The sequence below is a fragment of the Pteropus medius genome, unplaced genomic scaffold (genome assembly GCF_902729225.1).
Source record: "Pteropus medius unplaced genomic scaffold, Ma_sr-lr_union100, whole genome shotgun sequence".
NCBI lineage: Eukaryota > Metazoa > Chordata > Mammalia > Chiroptera > Pteropodidae > Pteropus > Pteropus medius.
Window position 1 is genome coordinate 29090049 of NW_024354500.1, and position 20322 is coordinate 29110370.

General features: G+C 33.1%; 1 protein-coding gene across 3 annotated transcripts in view; it reads left to right on the forward strand.

Moving 5' to 3' along the window:
- Nucleotides 1–14565, forward strand: part of COL21A1 (collagen type XXI alpha 1 chain) — a 154579-nt gene extending 140014 nt beyond the window's left edge. For all 3 annotated transcript variants that reach the window (XM_039852935.1, XM_039852933.1, XM_039852936.1), the window contains 10 exons: nucleotides 798–851; nucleotides 2446–2517; nucleotides 4172–4207; nucleotides 6822–6866; nucleotides 9868–9900; nucleotides 10345–10491; nucleotides 10582–10636; nucleotides 11105–11305; nucleotides 12090–12167; nucleotides 13294–14565. In XM_039852935.1, coding sequence (XP_039708869.1) covers nucleotides 798–851; nucleotides 2446–2517; nucleotides 4172–4207; nucleotides 6822–6866; nucleotides 9868–9900; nucleotides 10345–10491; nucleotides 10582–10636; nucleotides 11105–11305; nucleotides 12090–12167; nucleotides 13294–13481 — 909 coding nt within the window. In that variant the 3' untranslated portion in view covers nucleotides 13482–14565. The remainder of the gene's footprint in view (nucleotides 1–797; nucleotides 852–2445; nucleotides 2518–4171; nucleotides 4208–6821; nucleotides 6867–9867; nucleotides 9901–10344; nucleotides 10492–10581; nucleotides 10637–11104; nucleotides 11306–12089; nucleotides 12168–13293) is intronic.
- Nucleotides 14566–20322: the final 5757 nt, after the last annotated feature.

The window sequence follows — 20322 nt, forward strand, 5'->3', positions numbered from 1 at the left end:
AACATGAGCAGCCTAGAAAACTTTTTAAAAGCTGAATGTGAAGTTGGTTCTCTTATGAGTAAACTCAACTTGGCTCTGAGTGATCATTGCCAACCCTTAATGAGAGCTTTTTCCAAACCTTGATTAGGTTGTGATTTCAGGTATCAACATATATTTTTAAACCAGAACTACCTTTGACAGTTTCCCTTATTAGTCAGCAGGCATGTTCTTTCTTTTTATATCCAATCCTCTTTTTCTCTTACATTCTTTGCTCTGTCAACTTGGTCTTACTCTCCAAGTTTCTGTTAGAAAACACTGCACTGGAATCCTGAAAAAGAGCACAAACTAATGTGTTCTGATTCATACTTCTTCAAAAAAAACACTGTACATTAGAAATTTTATTTTCTTTGGTTACATTCTGCAGGCGAGCCATAGTGAGAAAGTGAAACAGGGCAGAGATGAAGATTCTCAATCCAGAGGATACTATTAAGATACATGACTTTAATCTGTGCAGTGTGGAGACCTAGCTAATTAGCACGGGTGCCTAAAGACTTGAATCTCTCTCCTTATACTTGAAGCTGCCAATGTAAAAATCCAGAAAAAGCATTTAACACTTAATTTTAGAGAGCTTTATAAATGTGTGCATTTACTTCCCTGCATAAAAGAGTTTTTCTTAGGAAGTAGGCTTAACGTATAGAGTTTCAAACAATTGGAAAGTTGAAAATGTAAAAATTATTTTATTTCCTAAACATCTATATCAGATAAATTGTGACTTTTTTAAACAAAAAAAAATTTAAATGATTTTGATGCATTGACAGGGAAATAAAGGTGAACCTGGACTTCAAGGGATGCCTGGGGATTCTGGGCTCAAGGTAATTGTGATTTTATGCATTTGAAATATTTTCAAAGAATTATAAGTTCCTCCTCATTATTTCATGAAATTTAACATTTTGTATCCCTTAAGAAAAGTTATCTGAAATTAGGATTGCCTATATCACAAAAATAAGGTACATGAAAAGAAATGGCCAATGTTTGTTTGTTTGTTTGTTTGTTTGTTTGTTTTGAGGGAGGGGATACTTTATCATAGTTTGGGTAATAAAGACGTGAAATGTGCTTTGACTGCTTTGACTTGATTTTTCTAGAAATGGTAAAAATTGTATGCTAATATGAACATACTCTCTGATCCAGAGAATATATCTCTCTTATATAGTTGAAAACAAGAGTGTGGTTCCTATAAGTGATACTATTCCTTTGCTTGCTTTATTTTCAGTGTGAGGAGCCATGACTGCCTTTACCAGTTCCCTTCAAACCAATTGGTTTATGTTTGTTTCAATGAGATTTTCAATTCTTTTCCAGCCTTTAAATATTTAGAGTACTGTTCAACAGCTCAGGAGTGGGCACAGTAAGCCAAGAGAACAAAACTTAGTTTCCACAAAAGATAGTAGCCTTTAGTTAATGTGACAGAATTTTGGACTAATGGTTAAATATAAAACAAAACAAAAGCAGCATGTTCAGGATTACATCCTACCTCTTATAATTTTAACCTAAATATTATTGATACATCATCACTATATGCTTTCTGAGAACTTCCTTAAGATTTTTTAAAAAAGGAAATAACCCCTATGAAATGACGGAGAGTAGAAAATTTGAGTTAAGACAATTCATGGATATTCTTTGTACTGAAAACAGTTCAATGATTTACTTCTAAGAAAATAATATTCTATACATATAAAGAAAAAATATAAATGTGCATATGATTTAACTATAAGGTTGTTCATCCCAATATTGTTTATAAAAATAAAAATTGTGAAAACTAATGTTTAACAATAGGAATTTTTTAAATAAAATATAGTAAACCAATACAGTTGAATACTATTCTATAATTAAAAATCATGTTTTAAAAAACATATAATGAAGAACTTTATAATATTATTTTGAAGTAAAAGACAAAAAATTATGCATACATAGCACATATCGGTAACTAAGTTGTGTATGTGTGTTTGTGAGAGGTAGAGAGAAATATATAATGAAATAAAAATAGTAGGTAATGAGATTTTCAATAATTTTTAATTTATTTACTTACCAGTTTTGGAATTATAAGTTCTTAAAAGTAGCAATATGAGGAAAAGCAGTTTCCAGGAGAAAGAGAAAGTGGTTAGTAAATAAAAAAGGATACTTGTATTTTTTTTTACTTTATTCTTGAAATTATAAAATACAATAAAATACCAAATATGTCTAAAATTTTAAAATATGGTATGCTATCAGAACTTCTTAATTATAGGAAAAAAATGTTTTATTGAGACTCCAGTAAACTTTTCACTTTTTACTATTTCTTTAGTAATAACTCTAAAATGTCGACAAAATTTTTAACCATCAATTTTAAATTTGAAATGTATCAGAGATAAAAGCTGCTGTTATTCATCAGCGGCAGGTCTGTGATCTTTATGTAATTTCTGTGTGACCTAGGGAGAACAAGGAGCAGTGGGTCCACCTGGAGAACCAGGATACTTGGGCTTACCTGGAATTCAAGGAAAAAAGGTATTTATTGTTTAAGAGACATAATTCACTTTTAATCAGCTGTTAACACGTAGATTTTCCTTTAGTGAATGTAGCATAATAGAACTGACTATACTTTTAATGATAAGCTGACCTACAGATTTGTTGTACTATGTGGAATATGTGTAACCCCATGCTAATAGCTGTGGTATCTTTTATGTCCCTGCGTGGGTATTGTCTCCTAAAGGAGGATTTTGGAAGAGGTATGCAGATCAGAAAATATAAACATATAGTTAAGTAATATCCTGTAACTTTAGATTGTTTTGCAGTCAATCCAGGTGAATCAAGAATATTTTAGGAAAAGTATTCAACATCACTCTTATTGAAACTGGGGTAAAAAGCGAAAGGATAAAAATTACCACCAGAATGTTTGACCACGAAGTACCTAGCTATAAAACAATTACATTACATAGAAGTTCATTTAAAATTAAATTAAGGGGTTTAAAATACAAATCATATATACCCATATAAAATGTTTTGGTGAGTTAAGACAGCAACACTTTAGATATGTTTGTACTCATGCTCTTTCTCTCTCATTAAGGAACCCTGAGCTGTTTCTGTATAAAGATTATTTGTTTGGAGATTTTAAGCAACAACTGACTGCCCATTTGTCAAAAAAGTCCATGCCACTGTAAATATATACCTTTCAGGTGAAAAGTGAATATACTGGCTTTTATTACGGAAAGAATACAAACTCTTAGGTTTACTTCTTCATATCCCTTGCTGTTTTAGTTTTTCTGCCACTTCATTTTTCTGTCCCACATGTATTGTCTACTTGGCCCCTAAATTATTATGCCCAGCATGATCCTTGACATTTTTGTTCTGATGAGAAGTAGGCAGCACTTGCTGACAGTGGAATTAACCTCTTAGCAGCAATTAAGTGTTAGACCTTTAGTGAATATTAAGTAAATCTACTGTGAATATATGTTTAGATTTAGAGAGTTTCCTTTTTCAAAAACTTGCTATTTAAAGAAAATCTGTATTTTGTTTGCAATAAACACAAAACTCTCCTCTGAATGTTTGGATAGCATGGTGTGATAGAAATTTAACGACAGTGTCCAAGTTCAACTTTGGGCAAGTGCTTACCTTTCCTGTGAGACCATTATCTCTATGAATGAGGACATTGAACTAGTTGGTCTCTAATGCCTCGTTTAGCTGAGAAACTCTAGGAAACTTATTCTTATGAAGTATTTTCCCCCAAAAGTTCATTTTTGAAGTGTATATTTTCTAAAATGTCATTTTACCATTATGTTTTGTTTTGATGTTTCTTATAAATTTATGGCTACTGTGAACCTGATGAAAGATTTTCAGTTTGTCAAAATAAGTCCTCTCTTGCTTGTTTGTTTAGCCTCAGATTGTAATCAGTATAGAAAAGTTTTCTTCTTCCTGGTAAGATAGGGATATTAAATTTTCTTTTGAATGTAAAAGCACAAGAAAGTGTTCATTTAGAACAGCATTTTGACATAATGTGGTTTATTTCTTCCCAAGTATTGTGTTGATGTCAGCTTCTGTATATGAGGCATTTGTGGAATTTGCATGAGATCATATATTTTTTTCTTTGCTGAAGAAAAAGATGTTTATTTGAAAGGAATCAGAATATACTAGAATATTATACATTTAAACTGCCTTTTTGTAGGGGGACAAAGGAAATCAAGGTGAAAAAGGCATTCAGGTACGTTGCTGGCTCTTTTTTTTTCTATTTAGCAATAAAATCAGAGCTTTGTTCTTTTTAATTCTCATATTGCTTTTCCAGTTCCTTCTTCTTTCACCATCAATATCTAACTGTAAAATCCTAGCTTTCTACTTTTGCTACTAAATTTCTCAGACCACATCGAATCTAACCTTAAGATTCTTCACTGTTGTAGAAAACTTGGTAACAAAATGATTCAACAAAATAAAGATATAGATTTTATTACATACTTCTAATATATATTTATTTCTATATTTATAGTGTGTATGTTTCAAAAAATGATTTGAAATTACATATGGCACAAGTAGATTTGATAAATCATTAACATCAAATGTAAAACATTCAAACTAATAAATAGAAGGAGAATTATAGAGAAAATTATATTGAGCTAAGAAAATCTAGGGTGCTTTAGAAGGACATTTGGTTTGGGGTATCTTAGTAACAAAGGCAAAGAGGAGAACCCTGTAGGTACTATAGGAGACAAGAACAGTCTCACCTCAAAATAAGTGGCTGTGGAATGTTTTGTCATTAACTGAATACTGACCCATGAATAGGATGCCACTAGCAGAATCAGTGATATACTTATCTGCAATAAATGATATCTATTGGTCTTTCAATGTTTTTAGTTTTAGAACCATGGGATGTTTTCAACCATAAATTACAAATCTAGTGTCCAAACAGTACTTTAACAATGTTTTTAAAGTTAAAAGCTCAGTTATAGTGGCTGAATTTTGCTATGCAGAGTAAATGTAACATAAAAAGAAAAATACTTTGCAAAATTTCACAGATAGAATTTTGAAAGCTCTAGAATTTCTAGAGTCATAACCTCTTTCACATCAGGTGGGGAAAGATTCAGTAATTACACTGATTGTGGAGATAGGTGGATAGGAAATTTCAAATTGAAGTAATAATAGAGTCAAAATCTGCTAAGATCACAGTCTAACAATTGTTTTTTCAGACTATTTTTAAACTGAAGATATTCAAATGTTATTATGATTTCTCTAAGTTAATTTTGAAATTAGGAATATGGTAAATTTTAAGTCAATGCCTGTGAGCTCTAGACCCATATATTTAATTTTCTTTCTTTGAATTGCTTTTGGATGTCTCACGTGCACTACATGTCCAAATCCAAACTTGTCATCTTTCCCCATGAATCATCTCCTACTTGTAGATTCTTTGTCATGGTAATTTGTATCATTACATACTCAACCAAGGGAAAAAAATGTCTTGGAAGTCATCTTACAACTCAATCTCTTTCTTCACATTCATTCAATTTTACGCATGTCTCTTGAACTTGGCCTCTTTTCCCTGTCCCTGCTATCCTAATTGTTTCTTGTCAGCAGTTCTGGATTACTGTGATATCCTCCTAACTATTTGATCTATTTGAGTCCAGTCTACTCTCCCCCCACTTCACCCCACACACACTTTTGCCAGCATGCAATGTCTAAATTACATGTCTGCTTAGGAATCTCACAATAATGCTTACACATTTCAAGATAAAGTCTGGCCCATAAAGTGCCTCCTGGTTTGACTGAATCTTCAGTCTTATTCTTGCCACTCTGCCCACCATTATCCACTCTTGTCCACTCTTTTATCCAAAAGGAACTACTTGCCTTTGTCCTGTGTCTGTCTCCCTGGTACACCCTTCTATCTTTTCTCCCTAAAGGCCATACTCAGGATTGAGTCATTTTCCCTACCCTCTCTGTCAGATGTTTTTTTCTATGTTTCAATAGTATTCAGCCCAGATGTTGAATTATACATTGCACACTAATCAGACAGTATTTTCATCACTCTATTGTCATTCTTGATTTAATTGCTTATCTTTCCTTCCACTCGGTAAGCAATTTGAAAGCAAAAATGATACCTTTGTTTCAGTGGCTTTAAGGGCCAGCAAATAGGTGCTTCTCAATAAATATTGGGTATTCAGTTTCATAAGTAAATCACTATGCAAGAATGAGTTAAAATTTTGGTCACTAGGTCTTTAATTGATTATATTAATCTAGGCATATGTTTTCCTAGAAACTGCTAGTTATCTCATTCAACATAGGGATAAAGTAATGCTTCAAGGTCTAGCACAATGTTTTATATAGGGTGAATATCCAAAAATATTTATTAAATAGACAAGTGTTTTTATATCTTTATTAATTTTTCTCTCTTGTGTGTCTTGATTTAAAGATCTTCATTCAAAATGTTTTTTACATGTTCAATTTTTAAAAATTCCTTTAAAGAGGTCTTCTTGTCCTCATGTGTATTGTCAACACTGAACATAATTATGCCATTGAAATTAAAATGTGCACAGCAATTGAATTTTTAAATTATTTTTATGCTGTTAATGTGGACTCAGCAGAAAATTCTCAACTACTTAAAATTATTTACATGTTCTCCAAAAGTTTGTCTCTATTCATTTAACTATAAAATTAGGTTGACTTTCCTCTCACTTTTTCTCTGAGAGAGTAACTTCCCAATATCTAACATCATTTTACATATTTCATTACTGCTTTCGTGACTTTTTTAGACTACAGGATAATAGATGGTTTGTGTTGTACATGTGATCACATCATGTATACCAACTAATAACATTTGTTAAATTTTAAAGGGTCAAAGGGGAGAATATGGAAGACAAGGGATTCCGGGACAACAGGTATTTTTTTTTTTTTATTTGAAGGAAGATAAATAATGAATCATGTAACTAGACAATGCTGAGAGAGAGTTACTTACAAATAAAAATGAGTGGGGAGGAGGGTATGTATAATGTGATTTCTAAGTATACAAGGTTGAAAGTGGTAGGTGGTAATGGTTTAATGGTTTGCTCTAATTATTTGTTTTATATTTTTATTTTCCAATACTGATACTATTGATGGCTGTAAAACTTGCTTTTCAAAGCTTTTTCTGGCCAAGTGACTAAAAGTAGGTAATTCACCCATTTCTGGGAGTATCTGTACACCAAAGCCAGCTATATAATGGCAGTATGTCCAAACCTACTGTTTAGTCTTGATTTTCTTCTTAAAATATGAGCAGTTGAGGCCATATGTAGTGAAGAAATGAATTTTTTTTTCTTCAGTTTGTTCAGAGAAATAAATCACTATTCCATTATCTTGAGGGACTGTGTTATAGAACAGATACATAATAAGGTTGTTTTGCTTCTTCTCTGACTAAATTCTTCTCATTAAGTAGTGTTTCAGTGAGATTACCATATGGCACAAGTTCAGTCAAAGCCAAATTGAACAACAACAACAACAACAACAACAACCACATAAAAGTGATTAATACTTATGTAGCATGTTTGCTGCTGCACTTCCTATTGTCCCAAGCTCAGTTCCAACTCAGTCTGCACTAAAAGGGCAAGCTGTACATTTGAGTCCTCCCAAGGGCTGGACCTCTTTCACTTTGGGTGGATAAAGATTCAGTAATTACACCAGTTCTGGAGATAGGTATATAAAACTGTATAGTAATGTCTCCAAGGACTGGGCTCTCTGTGTCCCTCACTTGGAGAAATCTGAAAGTCCATGGGGAAAAGTGTTTTAAAGTATATGAATGCAAGATTGTCTATAATATGAGATAGAAGCTGACTGTAAGATAATTGACAAGAGTTGAGAATTTAGAAGCTAAATAAGCACAAAAATATCTAAGAGGAGAAATGTATTGAGTTCTCTGAGTATAGTTATGTTCAATGAAAAAAACTGTCTTTTAATTTTAGTGTTCCTCCACCTGACTCAAATCCACTTGATGACACTACTAATTCTGACTCTGTGTCCCTCCCTGGCAACACAGACTGACCCTCTCAGTTCCCCTAATTACGCAATATCTGTAAACAGCTATTCTCAGAGGATGACCTTCACCCCTTCATCCATTCAACCGCCCAGTCCAAGCTTTTCACCAAAAATTGTTACTCACAATAACTCTCTAAAAAAGAAAAAAATATTTCCTTTGGAATTTGGGCTCACTACTTAGAAAGCTCACTGGCTTACAGAGGACATTATCTTCAAGTTTCCCTTGGTTCATTTTTTTTTTCTTACTTCTCAAGGAAAAGAGCAAGTCTGCTCCCCTAAGGCAGGATTTGGGTTTCCTACAAAGCTTCTGCCCTAGATTTACTAAAAGCCCACACTTCCCACTACCAGGAACTGGGCCTATATAGAGTACTCTGGGGTCAGAACAGTTGCTGCTTTTCAGCAGCTGAATAGACTACCCAAAATCTTTAAGTTAAAAAGTCTTAGTTACCTATCATCCTACTAAGTGCTGTACTGTGAGTGTGTAATTTTTTGGCTTTCGTTTTGTGAATGGAGTTCAAATGGATGCTTCTCTCATGAAATCATCTTAGCAGAGTCTCAGATGACAGCTGTTTTCAGTTTCAGCTCCAATTCAATTCTAGTACTGAGAATTACTATTTTATCTTTCCTCTTACTTTGGCTCCAGTTGTAGGATTATGCCTGGTAGAGAATACTGCATTTCTTCAGAATCTTCAATATTTAAAGAATGTCCTTACAGAGTGTTGTACTCACTAATAGATTTTCATATGAAAACTAAGTTAGTGTTTTATGCTCACATTTTAATTTGAGAATGTACTTTTCTCTGTGCCATACACTGAATTTACTTATTTTTTCTTTCTTTTTGTCTAATTTGAATATCCACAGTTAGGAACCTAGAAATAAATCACAGTACTCAAGCTCAAAATTCTTTGTGTGCAGTGTTATACACTGAATTTTATATTGAATTGCAGAACACCAATTTTTAATTTTCAAGTTGGGTAATAAAATCCTACTTGTGTAGGTGAAAGCCATATTCTTTTCCTGAACTGATATTGGGTGATTTTAGAGTCTGAACGTACAATGAATTTTAAAAATAAAAAAATTTAATGCCTTTCCTAAAAGTTCTTATTATGTATAATACATCATTGGAATGAATATGTGAAAGAAATGAGTGGGAGATAATTTAATAGAGCCATCCATATGTACCCAGTGATTGTAATGATGAGTAAATTTCGTGTTTGGGTTCCCCGTGTTTTTATCATTGGAGAATAAGATACCATATTGTACATCATACTACTTCTCTAACTTCTGAATTACCAGCAGTAGGTGGTTTAGGCATAGGACAAATAAGTGTTTTCTTTCCTATTAATCACTTTTAATGGTGCCTCTGCTTTAACCTATCTTTTATCATTGTACTCAATCAAAATTTGACTTTAAGAACATAAACTTGGGAAAACAAAATGCTCCTCTTAATCACAAAATAAAATAAATAAACCTTCTCTTACCTGATTTGAATTTTAATCTTCATTAAAATAGTGATATATTTTAAATTCAGCATAGAATTTAAATAGAATTCAGATAGAATTCCCTTCTAACCTACATATTTGACCTGCAGCATATTAAAATATTCATATCTAAGAATAAAACAGTTATGCCAATAACATTTTTATGTTATTCAGTTAGCATATTGCCTAGTCTTTAGTATCCTTTAAAAAGACAAAAAAAATACGTGTATATTTTACGTGTATTTTACGTGTATTCTGTCACTAATTCTATCAATATTTTCCAAACTGAAAATTTAAGTTTGACTAAATATGTGGTAAAAGATGCTTGCCATATTACTACTATTATAGCTTGCACATTTATTATAGTTTTTTTTCCTGTTAATTTTCAAAGGGAATTCAAGGTCATCATGGTGCAAAAGGAGAGGTATGTTTCTCATGTATTATGCTCTCTCTGTTGAGTTGTTATTGCTCAGGTTTTTAATACTGTATAAATCTAGCAATCGACATCACAAACAGAAAATGTCTTTCATGTTCTTGCATAGTTCCTAAATAGTGACATTCAGGATGTGTAGAGTCATTCAATTAGATATGAAATGTTATGTATTTGTCAATATTATCGGTTCATTATTGTATCTCTGGCACTATGCATCTTGCCTATACAATATATTCAATAAATAGTAGATACTTGTAGGGTTGGATGGATGGGTGGATGGATGGATAAATGACAGTTTAATGTAATATGAAATTTCCCACAGCTGTTTCCAATTTAACTTGTATATTCATATCCATATCCTTGAGGGCATTTAAGATGTAATTATACTTCCTAAAATATCTAAATAGAATGTTTGAAGATTTCTTTTGTTTTTAGAAAGGTGAAAAGGGAGAACCTGGTGTCAGAGGCTCCATTGGACCAAAAGGAGAATCTGGGATGGATGGCCTGATGGGGCCTGTGGGTCCCCGGGGGCAACCTGGAGAAACAGGTCCTCAGGGACCTCCAGGGTTCGATGGGAAGCCTGTATGTATTCTGCTTTTTTTCATAATTTTCATATTTTCATTGCTTTTTACTTGGTATGTACACATTATAACCCCTTATAATTTGATGCAGGGAAGAGAGTTTTCAGAACAGTTTATTCGAGAAATTTGCACTGATGTATTAAGAGGTAAGTCTCAGAGTTTTTAATGACTTTTTTTAAAGTAATAACAATTTTTGATAGAAATTATAAAAGATATAAGATAAAGAAAAAATAAAGAACATTTATAAACTCTTGTCTTTTTTTATTTTCTGGGTGAGTATATTTATAAAGATGAAATAATACTTTTGTAATAATTTTAATAATTTATTATTATTTCACCATTAAATAAATTTTCTGATGCAATTAGAATTTAATTCTTAAATTTGGATGTCTATAATTTATCAATTTTTTTTGTGGAGAGCACATTCACTTTTTCCTCCAATTTTAAGCAAATGATAATATTGCACAGGGCAATGGATATTTACTTAGTTAATTTTTTAGAAGTGAAATTATTGGTCAAAAGATATGCATCTGTAAATTAAAAAAATATTATTAGAGATAGTGTTACCTGCCACTCATCATTTAAACATAAGTGGGGGGTTCTTTGTTTTTAAGTCCAGCTACCAGTCTTACTTCAGAGTGGAAGAATCCACAATTGTGATCATTGCCAGTCCCAACATGGTTCCCCTGGTATTCCTGGGCCACCTGGTCCTACAGGCCCAGAAGGTCCCCGAGGATTTCCTGGTTTGCCGGGAAGAGATGGTGTTCCTGGATTAATGGGTGCTCCTGGACGCCCAGGTGCCAGAGGATTAAAAGGTACTTAGTTTGTGTGCATAAGCAAATGAGCAACGAAAAAGTATTTTTTGTATCCACATCCTAAATTCAGTTAATAGGAAAGAGTTCATCTTTGTTTTCATGATGACAAAAAACATTTGTAAATCCCTTAGTCTTTAAATAACTTGTCAACTGAGTTAAAGAGCACTAATTCTATTTTCTTGAAGCAATATTTTCAAGCAAGTAGAGACAGGTCAAAATTATGAAACATATAAAGTTACAAATTAGAACATGTTGGCAACACACTTAGAAATTTTACTTGAATCTAATAAGATCTTTAAATAGAAAATCAGAGATGCTACTTTCTTTATTTTGACTTTGGTAACTTTCTGTTACCAAAAATTATTCAATTTTCTTATTATAAAGTTGTTTTGCAGCCAAACTTCCTATTAGCCCATAACTTACTTCTCTTTGCCCTTGAGTGTTTATGTAGAATGTTGGTTGATAATTCTTCTTTTAATATTATATGAACAATTTAGATATTTCATCAAAGTAATAAAAAACAACTGTGATTAACAGAAAAGGCTAGTAATCCCAAACCATTTTCCTTTTTTTAGTATTTAACCTCATTAAATACTTCTAAACCACTGATAATTTTGTAAATTTTTGCTTAAAAAATTTTGTTTTCCATTAGTAATAGTAGCTAGGTGGCAAGCTATTTTAAAAAGATTTATTTTTTCTTTCAATTAACAGCTTTGAAAGAAACAATCTAGGATGCAGTGATTTTACAGGATAAATGAGTTTACTTCCATTTTTAACACTGCAGGCCTACCAGGAAGAAATGGGGCAAAGGGGAGCCAAGGGTTTGGGTACCCTGGACAGCAAGGTCCTCCTGGTCCATCAGGTAAGATTTGGTATATACTCATAAGAGTTGTGGCATATTTTGTTTTAAGAAAATCATCATAAATCTATGTCAAGTAATTTGAAACTAAGATTCTTAAGCCACCCTCTGCTAGCTGTATTATTTAACTTTGCCACACTTCAGTTCCTTCATTTGTAAAATTGTGATGATATGTTATCTACATTATGACATTATTGGAAGATTAAATGAGTTAATGCATGCAGTGCTTTCATAACACTATTTGACAATCAGTTATGTTTTCAGTAAATATGTACTCTTATTATTATTTTAGATGATATTATTACCTCATTAGGATTTTTGGTGAATCAAATAATTTAATACTGTTTATGTAACGGTATTAAATTAGAACAATATCTACACTTAAACCAATATCTACAATTGTAATTAAGTGTTAAATAAATATTTATTAGTAGTACCAGCAGCAGAAAGTAGTAGTAGTATAGAAAGTGCCCCAAACTGCTCTGCTCCATCCTCAAACCTGAATATTTTGCTTTTATTTTGAGGCATCAACTTTAAAAGGCTATCCTAAATTAACTCTCCTTTCTTTGCACATGCTCATTGAACTAATTAGTCTATCATTCACAAATTACTGCTATAATACCTATGTGTATTGATCATTATTATACTACGGTAATGATAATGTATTTAGATGTGCAAACTAAAATACATATATACTGGAAATAGTAATTTTTATTGCAAATATGGCATAAAAATGACTTCATTAGAGTTGTAGTTTGTGTATGTATCACCTGCTAATTTATAATAATGTTGGCAAAAAAATATACTGAAAAGAAGAAATGTTTGGACAACCCACAAATTGAAATAGAATGTTAGCTCAATCTCTTAATCAGTAGCACAATTGCTATATCAATATAGATTAGCTTAGTTTTACAAAAATTGCTGATTATTTTTGGATGGTCCTTTTTAAAGTGGGAGATATGTAGAATTAGCAAGAGAATACCTCCTCTTTTCACATTAGTGCAAATATGTACAATTTTCAAGAATTTTTTTTTTTTTTTTTTTTTTTAGTTTAAATATCTTACAGAATCAGTTATCACCATCAAAAGCCAAAATCCTTTGTTCATATATTGTTAATGTCCCATCTTAGGTCCAGAGGGCCCACCTGGAATAAGCAAAGAAGGTCCTCCAGGAGATCCAGGTCTCCCTGGCAAAGACGGAGATCACGGAAAACCTGGCATCCAAGGGCAACCAGGTCCCCCTGGCATCTGCGATCCATCACTATGTTTTAGTGTAATTGTCGGAAGAGATCCATTTAGAAAAGGACCAAACTATTAGTGTTTGATGCCTCATCCAGCAACCTAGGCATGGTGCTTTTCTTTTGTGGTCTTTTGCATCTCAGGAAGTAACCAACAGTAATCCCTTGAAAAGAAACTAAAGTACCTCGGTGTTTTTTATTATTCTTTTCCTTAAAGGAAAAATATATAAAAGGTCACATATACTGATTTTAAAGGCCCCTCAGTAATTTAGGGCCTTTAGATTAGTAGCCTTAACTAAGTCTCAAGGGTTTCTTGTAAGTCCATTTGTTTTAATCCAAGTTGAATATAAAACACCTCCATTGCCTGTTAGCCAGTCCACTTCAGTCACTGTGAAATATTTCACATTCCGCTTCCATGCAGCAGAGTATTTGAGTTCAGTTTCATGTCTGCGTAAATTTCATGTTTCATATCTCATAACTCATGCTTCTTCTACATTAGCAAAAAAAATGTACCTGGTCATTGGAAATAAGATCAAGGCTGATATTCAGCTGGGACAGACCTTTGTTGCCATATCAGTCATTTACTCCAGTGTCTGTGCTTATTGGTTAGGGGCAATGGACTGATGTTGTTCAATGTTTTGAATGTTACCTCTGAATAAGATTAATGTGTTTCTTATTTCATTTGCAAATTGTCAAATTTGATTAATGACTATGGTAAGAAAGTATTGATTACACAGGGAATGATCAAAATAATGTAACATTGAAAGCATTTTAGAAAATGTTTCATTGTACCTGGTCATTACATTAAAAAAAAAAACAGAAGTTCAGAAATACTAAAATGACTTTCTTCTTTATACTCGCTAAGTAATTGGAATGTTCGTTGTATGCCTTCATTTTCCATTTCACTTATAATATGTGTATGTTCATATATGTTAACTTTCATTGTAGCAAAGCTAATGGGAATAAATGCTGTAGTTGAAAGGAAACTCCACAGCTTCTAATATGTCTTGATATTTTAGGAGACTTTAAAATATTATGAAGTCTTTGTGTACTGTACTTAATACTTTTAAAGGAACATAAATGGAGCTATGTCATCCTTATCATGCTCTAAATTTTGTTACATGCTTCTTATTCAAAGTACAATAAAGTTTTCTACAGGCCCGATTGCAGTGTCTCTTTTTATACTTAATTTTAACTGGTTGTTGACTATATTATCCACATCAAATGGTCATTTATCCAATGGATATGTTTATTAAATTCTTTACCCTATTCTTAAATAACTGGTTCATCTGAAATAAGAACTTAAAAATTCAGTTGATATGCGACTCACCTAAATAAGCACAGCAGCTTCTTCTTGGCCCAGAAATGGCTGTCGATTGAAGTTGAGCTTTATGACATACCATTCTACCACTCTGATGAGGACCTTGGAGGAAACTGAAGTCCATGACATTCAATAGCTGAATCAGCATAAGGCTTGTTTCAATGTTCTGTCTCCAACACAGCACCAGGTATCTGCTTAGGCCTAAGAATCCCACTGTCCCTGCTAATTATGGAATTTGCTGTTAAGACCTGGTAAAGAAGAAGAATAGGTAGTTGGCATCATTTCTTCATTCATTCAACCAGCATTCACCACATCACTATTAAGTACCAGTCACTGTGCTAGGGATACAATGGCAGTACAGTTACAGAGTCTGGCCTGAGGGAACTCATGTCTAATGAGGCCCAGGTTAGTAAACAGGCAATTTTAATACATTTAGTCTAAGGAAGGAGAAAGTACTATAGAAATATATAGGCTGATGCTGGGGACTGAACTGTATCCTTCCCAAATTCATTTGTTGAATTCATAATCTCCACAAGACCAAATTTGGAGATAGGGCTTTTAGGAGGTAATTAAGGTTAAATGAGTTCATAAAAGTAGGGTTCAAATCTAATAGGATTGAGGCCTTCTAAGAGGGAGATCTCTCTCTCTCTGCACACACACGTGCACACACGCGCAAACATGCCCACACACATGATAAGCCATGTGAACACACACTGATAAGGCAAAGCTTGAGATGAAGCTGGAAATCATTCTTTGATCTCCAGTAGAGGGCAGCAAAATACATATATATACACACACACAGACACACACATACACACACAGAAATAAGGTATGATGACCTTTTTATATAAACTATCACTGTATATATTTAGCCTGAACATTTTTTTAGTTTTATAAGTATGCTTAGATTTATATCCTTAAAATTTAATTATTCCAAAGAAGGAAAATAATTCAGTTTTCATGAGTTAAAACTACAGTTAATGAAACCATTTATATTGACTTCTTGAGTATCTGCTTTACCTTTATATGGTTCATTTTATTTAATTAAACCATTCTGTCTAGGAGCTTTAATTAATTCTTCAGATTGATAACTTCATTGTCACAAGAAAGGCTGGAATCTCACTCCTGGTATTCCTCAGTTACAGATCTGGCCCATAGGCTGGCATTTTAGCTGTGTTGTGCCCAGGGGGAAGCAGAAAGTTGTTCTTATCATTTTCTAGAGATTACAAGGAGTAGTCAAACCACACACCCTATAATCCTGGTACAGTACATTGTATAAAATGTCAACACAAGAAATTAGCAGCTCTGTGGCTAAAAAATTGAAAGCCTAAATTTTGAAGTCTGTGAGGTATGATGGGAGCACAGATTAAGAGTCTGTCTGTAGTTTTAAGGGAAAGACCATACTTTAATTAAGATGAGCTGCAAAGATTTCTTTAGAATGTTTTAACAAAACTTTATCTTGAAAGCCATATAGAAAATTTTATTATGTCCCAAAGAACATATTTGAAATAAGGAACATTGCAGTTTCTACTTACTAAATTACTTCTAAGTTCTGCTTTTCCAAAAGTAGGTCTTCACGGAGGAATTTTTCATGAATAGATTTCAAAACTCCCAAATTGATATCTTAAATGAAAATGACAACTTGAAATTACTGACTAGAGTATCATTCTGAATTAAGGAAGAACCGAGAAGTGCATTTCCATTGTGTCCCCAGTTCAACTGCCATTTAAAAATAAAAATAAAATTTGAAAAGTGTCAATTGCTCTTACAGAATGAAATTCAAAGTGAAATTTTGAAAGAAATCATTTTGATAAAAAAGGTAAAGAGGTCTGTGATGTGTGACCTCAGATGAATCAGAAGTTTCCCTGAATTTATTTATTCTTTATCTCTAAAACAAAGGGCTAAAAGTTACTATGTTTTTCAACAGGAAAGTGATGCTTTGCGTGAGACTTGGATTTAAAGGTAAATAAATTCGAAATCGTTTTTTCCATCTGTGACCCCTCCTAGGGATTTTCTAGTAACAAACTTGATTCTGTAAACTTTAACAATACTTTTATTAATCTTGGAATTAACTGTATAATGTATATAAATTTTATGCATTTTACATATTACCTAGGAATATGGGACAGTAAGGATTTAAACCTAAGTCCTTCCATCTCCAAACACTAGACCATATTCCATCATGTTGTCCTTTCCTATGAGAACTAGAAACTAAGTAAGTCGTTATAAGTATTTTACTCCTCTGTTTATTTTAAGCGATTTTCTCTATTTCTCCTTAGCTAAGAAATTCTTAGCTCTGAACTTTCCTTAAGATTTATTAAAAAGGAGAGGAACTTGGCAACAGTGTCTAACTCACATGCCAGTCATTTGTGGTATTAAAAGGTAAACTGAGGCATAGTAGAAACTTTAAGAGTTTACTCGAGAAAAAAATAAATTGTATTTGGGGCAGCAACAAACCGGAAGTGCTTCAATAGGATCTGGGAAAAGATTTTTATAGAAGAGGTAGAGGCTAAGCAAGGAAATTATTTGATTGGCTATAGCTTAAGAGGTTGTCTTATTTGGGAAAACCTAGTAGACTGTTTATGATCATTCTTAGGTTTTGTTTTCTTAATCTTGAAGCATTTCAGGCTTAGGTACTTAAATAGGGTACAAAGGAATTGAAGCTACCTGAGTCTAATGACTTCTTTGTTTAATTAACATTGGTTATCCCACAAAGGATCCTAGTGAAAACTTCCTTCTCTGTCAGTATAATAAAACAAGTATTTCTAGATCCAGATATTAAGAAATATATATATTTAATAACTCATTCTAAATGAGAAGTGAAGAAGTAATAGAAACTAAGAAAATCAATGTATTATGTGTAATTTCAGAAATAGTAAGAAATGTATTTCCTTTTCTCAGGAGTCATTAAACTTTTGTAGTAGAAGGAATTCATTGGACAACTGAGCCTTTGAGGATTGCTTAGTACTTTCGGGGGAAAAAGGGATTGATTGGTTCTTTCACAACTGAGGGGCAAAAGAGAAAAGGAGACGCTTGCTTGGTGGGAAGTGACTCAGTAGGAAGAAAACATCCTCAAGATTAACTTGGGTGATGTTTACCTGTAGTCAGGAAATATACTTCAAATATTATGCAGAAAGGAACCAATGGAAACACAAATGGTAGTGATTGAGACTGGGATGGTCTTGCCATGGAGAATATATTTTTATCATAGCAATGGACTTACATAATTTAAAGGACGAAACTCCTTATGCCCACAAATGAAAAGATCGAAATGTCATTAATAGCCTCTCATGCCTTGCTTCTGTATTTGTGGGTCCAGGGAAACAAAGGGTCTAGTTAAAAAAAATGGGGTAACAGAGAAGGATAAAGAGCAGAGTGTAATGTTGGAAGATTACTTTTATAACAGATCTTATGAATTAACTTACCATTTTATATGTAAAATAATGCTAATTAGCATTTTGTTTATGCAAATGAGTAATGTAGAAGAAAAAGAAAGTCTGTGGTTGAAGATGGTATTTGTTGAGGAGAAAAGGAAAGAATGTTAGGAATCAAGCAGACAGTTTCTGATAAAATTTCTGAAACATCTAAGGTTCTGTATGTCTAATCTACCTGCCTGGAGATCCCTTTGTTGATAATATATTTAACTCCATTTAAGAAAACTTACTTTTCTTTGTTAGCTTTTCTAAATATAAGTGTCAGTAGATATTCTGGCTTTATTTAATTAACAAACACTTCTTCATACCTTATCAAGAAATCAGAAGTAGGGCAAGATCTTTTTAAGCCTTCATAGGAATAAGTGGCACACAGGTGGAAAAAAGGGGGAACAAAAGAAAGTTGGCTCTGATTAGTTTTATGCCACATCATACCATGATTTTGTCACTCATTTTAAAGCAAACTAGTTAAAATTTAAGAGACATTATCTCACATAAGAAATGAACACTGTGCCCTATAACACCCAGAGAATAAAATACGAATGCTCTTGCTTGTCCTCATGAAATGTTAATGGTAGGAAGATTTTAGAAAAAAAAGAAGTAACGGACCTGCTAATTTCTTGAGTTCTGTCATGGAGGACAGTTACATTAAGGAATCAGAAGGGAGTTATTACTAATAGCAGCTACTATTGATTAAAAAAACCTTCCTCCTTTACTATTCACAGTTTCCTTAGGGCTAGGTATTATTCTTTTCATGTTATAAATAAAAACACTGAGCTTCATATGATCAGACAGTGATAAATCCAAGATTGAAACTCAGATCTGCCAGATCTCAAAACTCATGTGTTCAGTCTGAATATAATTAAAATTTGCTCTCTCTATAACCCACATTACAATATAATGTTTAGCTGGTCTCTGGAGGCCATTGGATATATTTCTGTGTTCATTTGGCATAAATTTTCCCTGCTTTACAATTTATCTAGTTCAATTGGAAAACATTGCACTACTTTTTTCCTTTCCTTTCTTTCAGAGTGAATATCCCATGTCAATTTGGGGACCTCTCCTAAATGTTCTACTAACGTCCTATGCATTCCACCCATGATGGCATTTCTATTTTTAACCCTGTTTTGAAATTGTTCTTTGTTACTCTTTCTCATGAGTATATGAGCTTGTTAAATCCAGCTCCATGTGGTGTTTGAAAATATATTTTCAAGTATACCTCTTGCCAAGGCTTGATTTGAAATTCTTTTTGAACCCTACTTATTAATATAATGGTCATACAAAGCAGGGTAATGGTGATGCCTATAAGCAGAGGATGTTGGTAAGTTGAGTAAAATTCTTAGTAGGATACCTGAAACACAGTAAGTACTCAACCATTAGCTGTCATTATTACAACTTCCTGATGATTGGCTTATTCTATGAAACTTTCCCAGTGATGAGAACAACACAGGGAAGCAAGGAAGGTCTTTAGCAGCACAGATTTTGGACAGAACTGCCACTTCCTAGCTGTGTGGCCTTGAATTTAGTGGTGATAAGTACCAGTATTCTCATCTCTGAAAAAAGAGTGACAATAATACCCCCAGAAGATTATTTTTGAATGTGATAATTAATTTTAAAATACAGAACAAGTACCCAACACATAGTAGGCACCCATTAGATGTGAGCTGTTATGATTACCAGTGGAGCTGGCGATCTCAGGCTAGCCACCACCCTGTTTGTGGCTAATTGCAAAAGTCTTAGGACAAGTTTGACCTATGCAGACAATGATCAGATATCATCTCAAACTTTGATCCTAACTCTTTCTCTAACTTGTTACATAACAGAATTAATGAAGCTCATAGGAATACCCTACCATCACTTAATTGTGGATGTATAAAGCAGAATTTGGTACGTTCACTCTTCTATTTGGATGACATCATCACCATTGGTAGCATCATCGTTACCTCAGATATGCTAGGCAGTTGCTCTCTTTTTACCCTAACTAAACAGGCTGCCCGAATATAGATTGTAGCTTCAGTGGTCACAATTGTCTGTGCCCACAGGGAGTGTTGCACAGTTCCTCTGCTTCCTGATATATGTGATATGGGAATAAATAAATATGTGAATAAATTCATTTGACTTGTATGGAATCACTAAGATTGTGTGGAATCAAGCATTATTGCTGAGAAT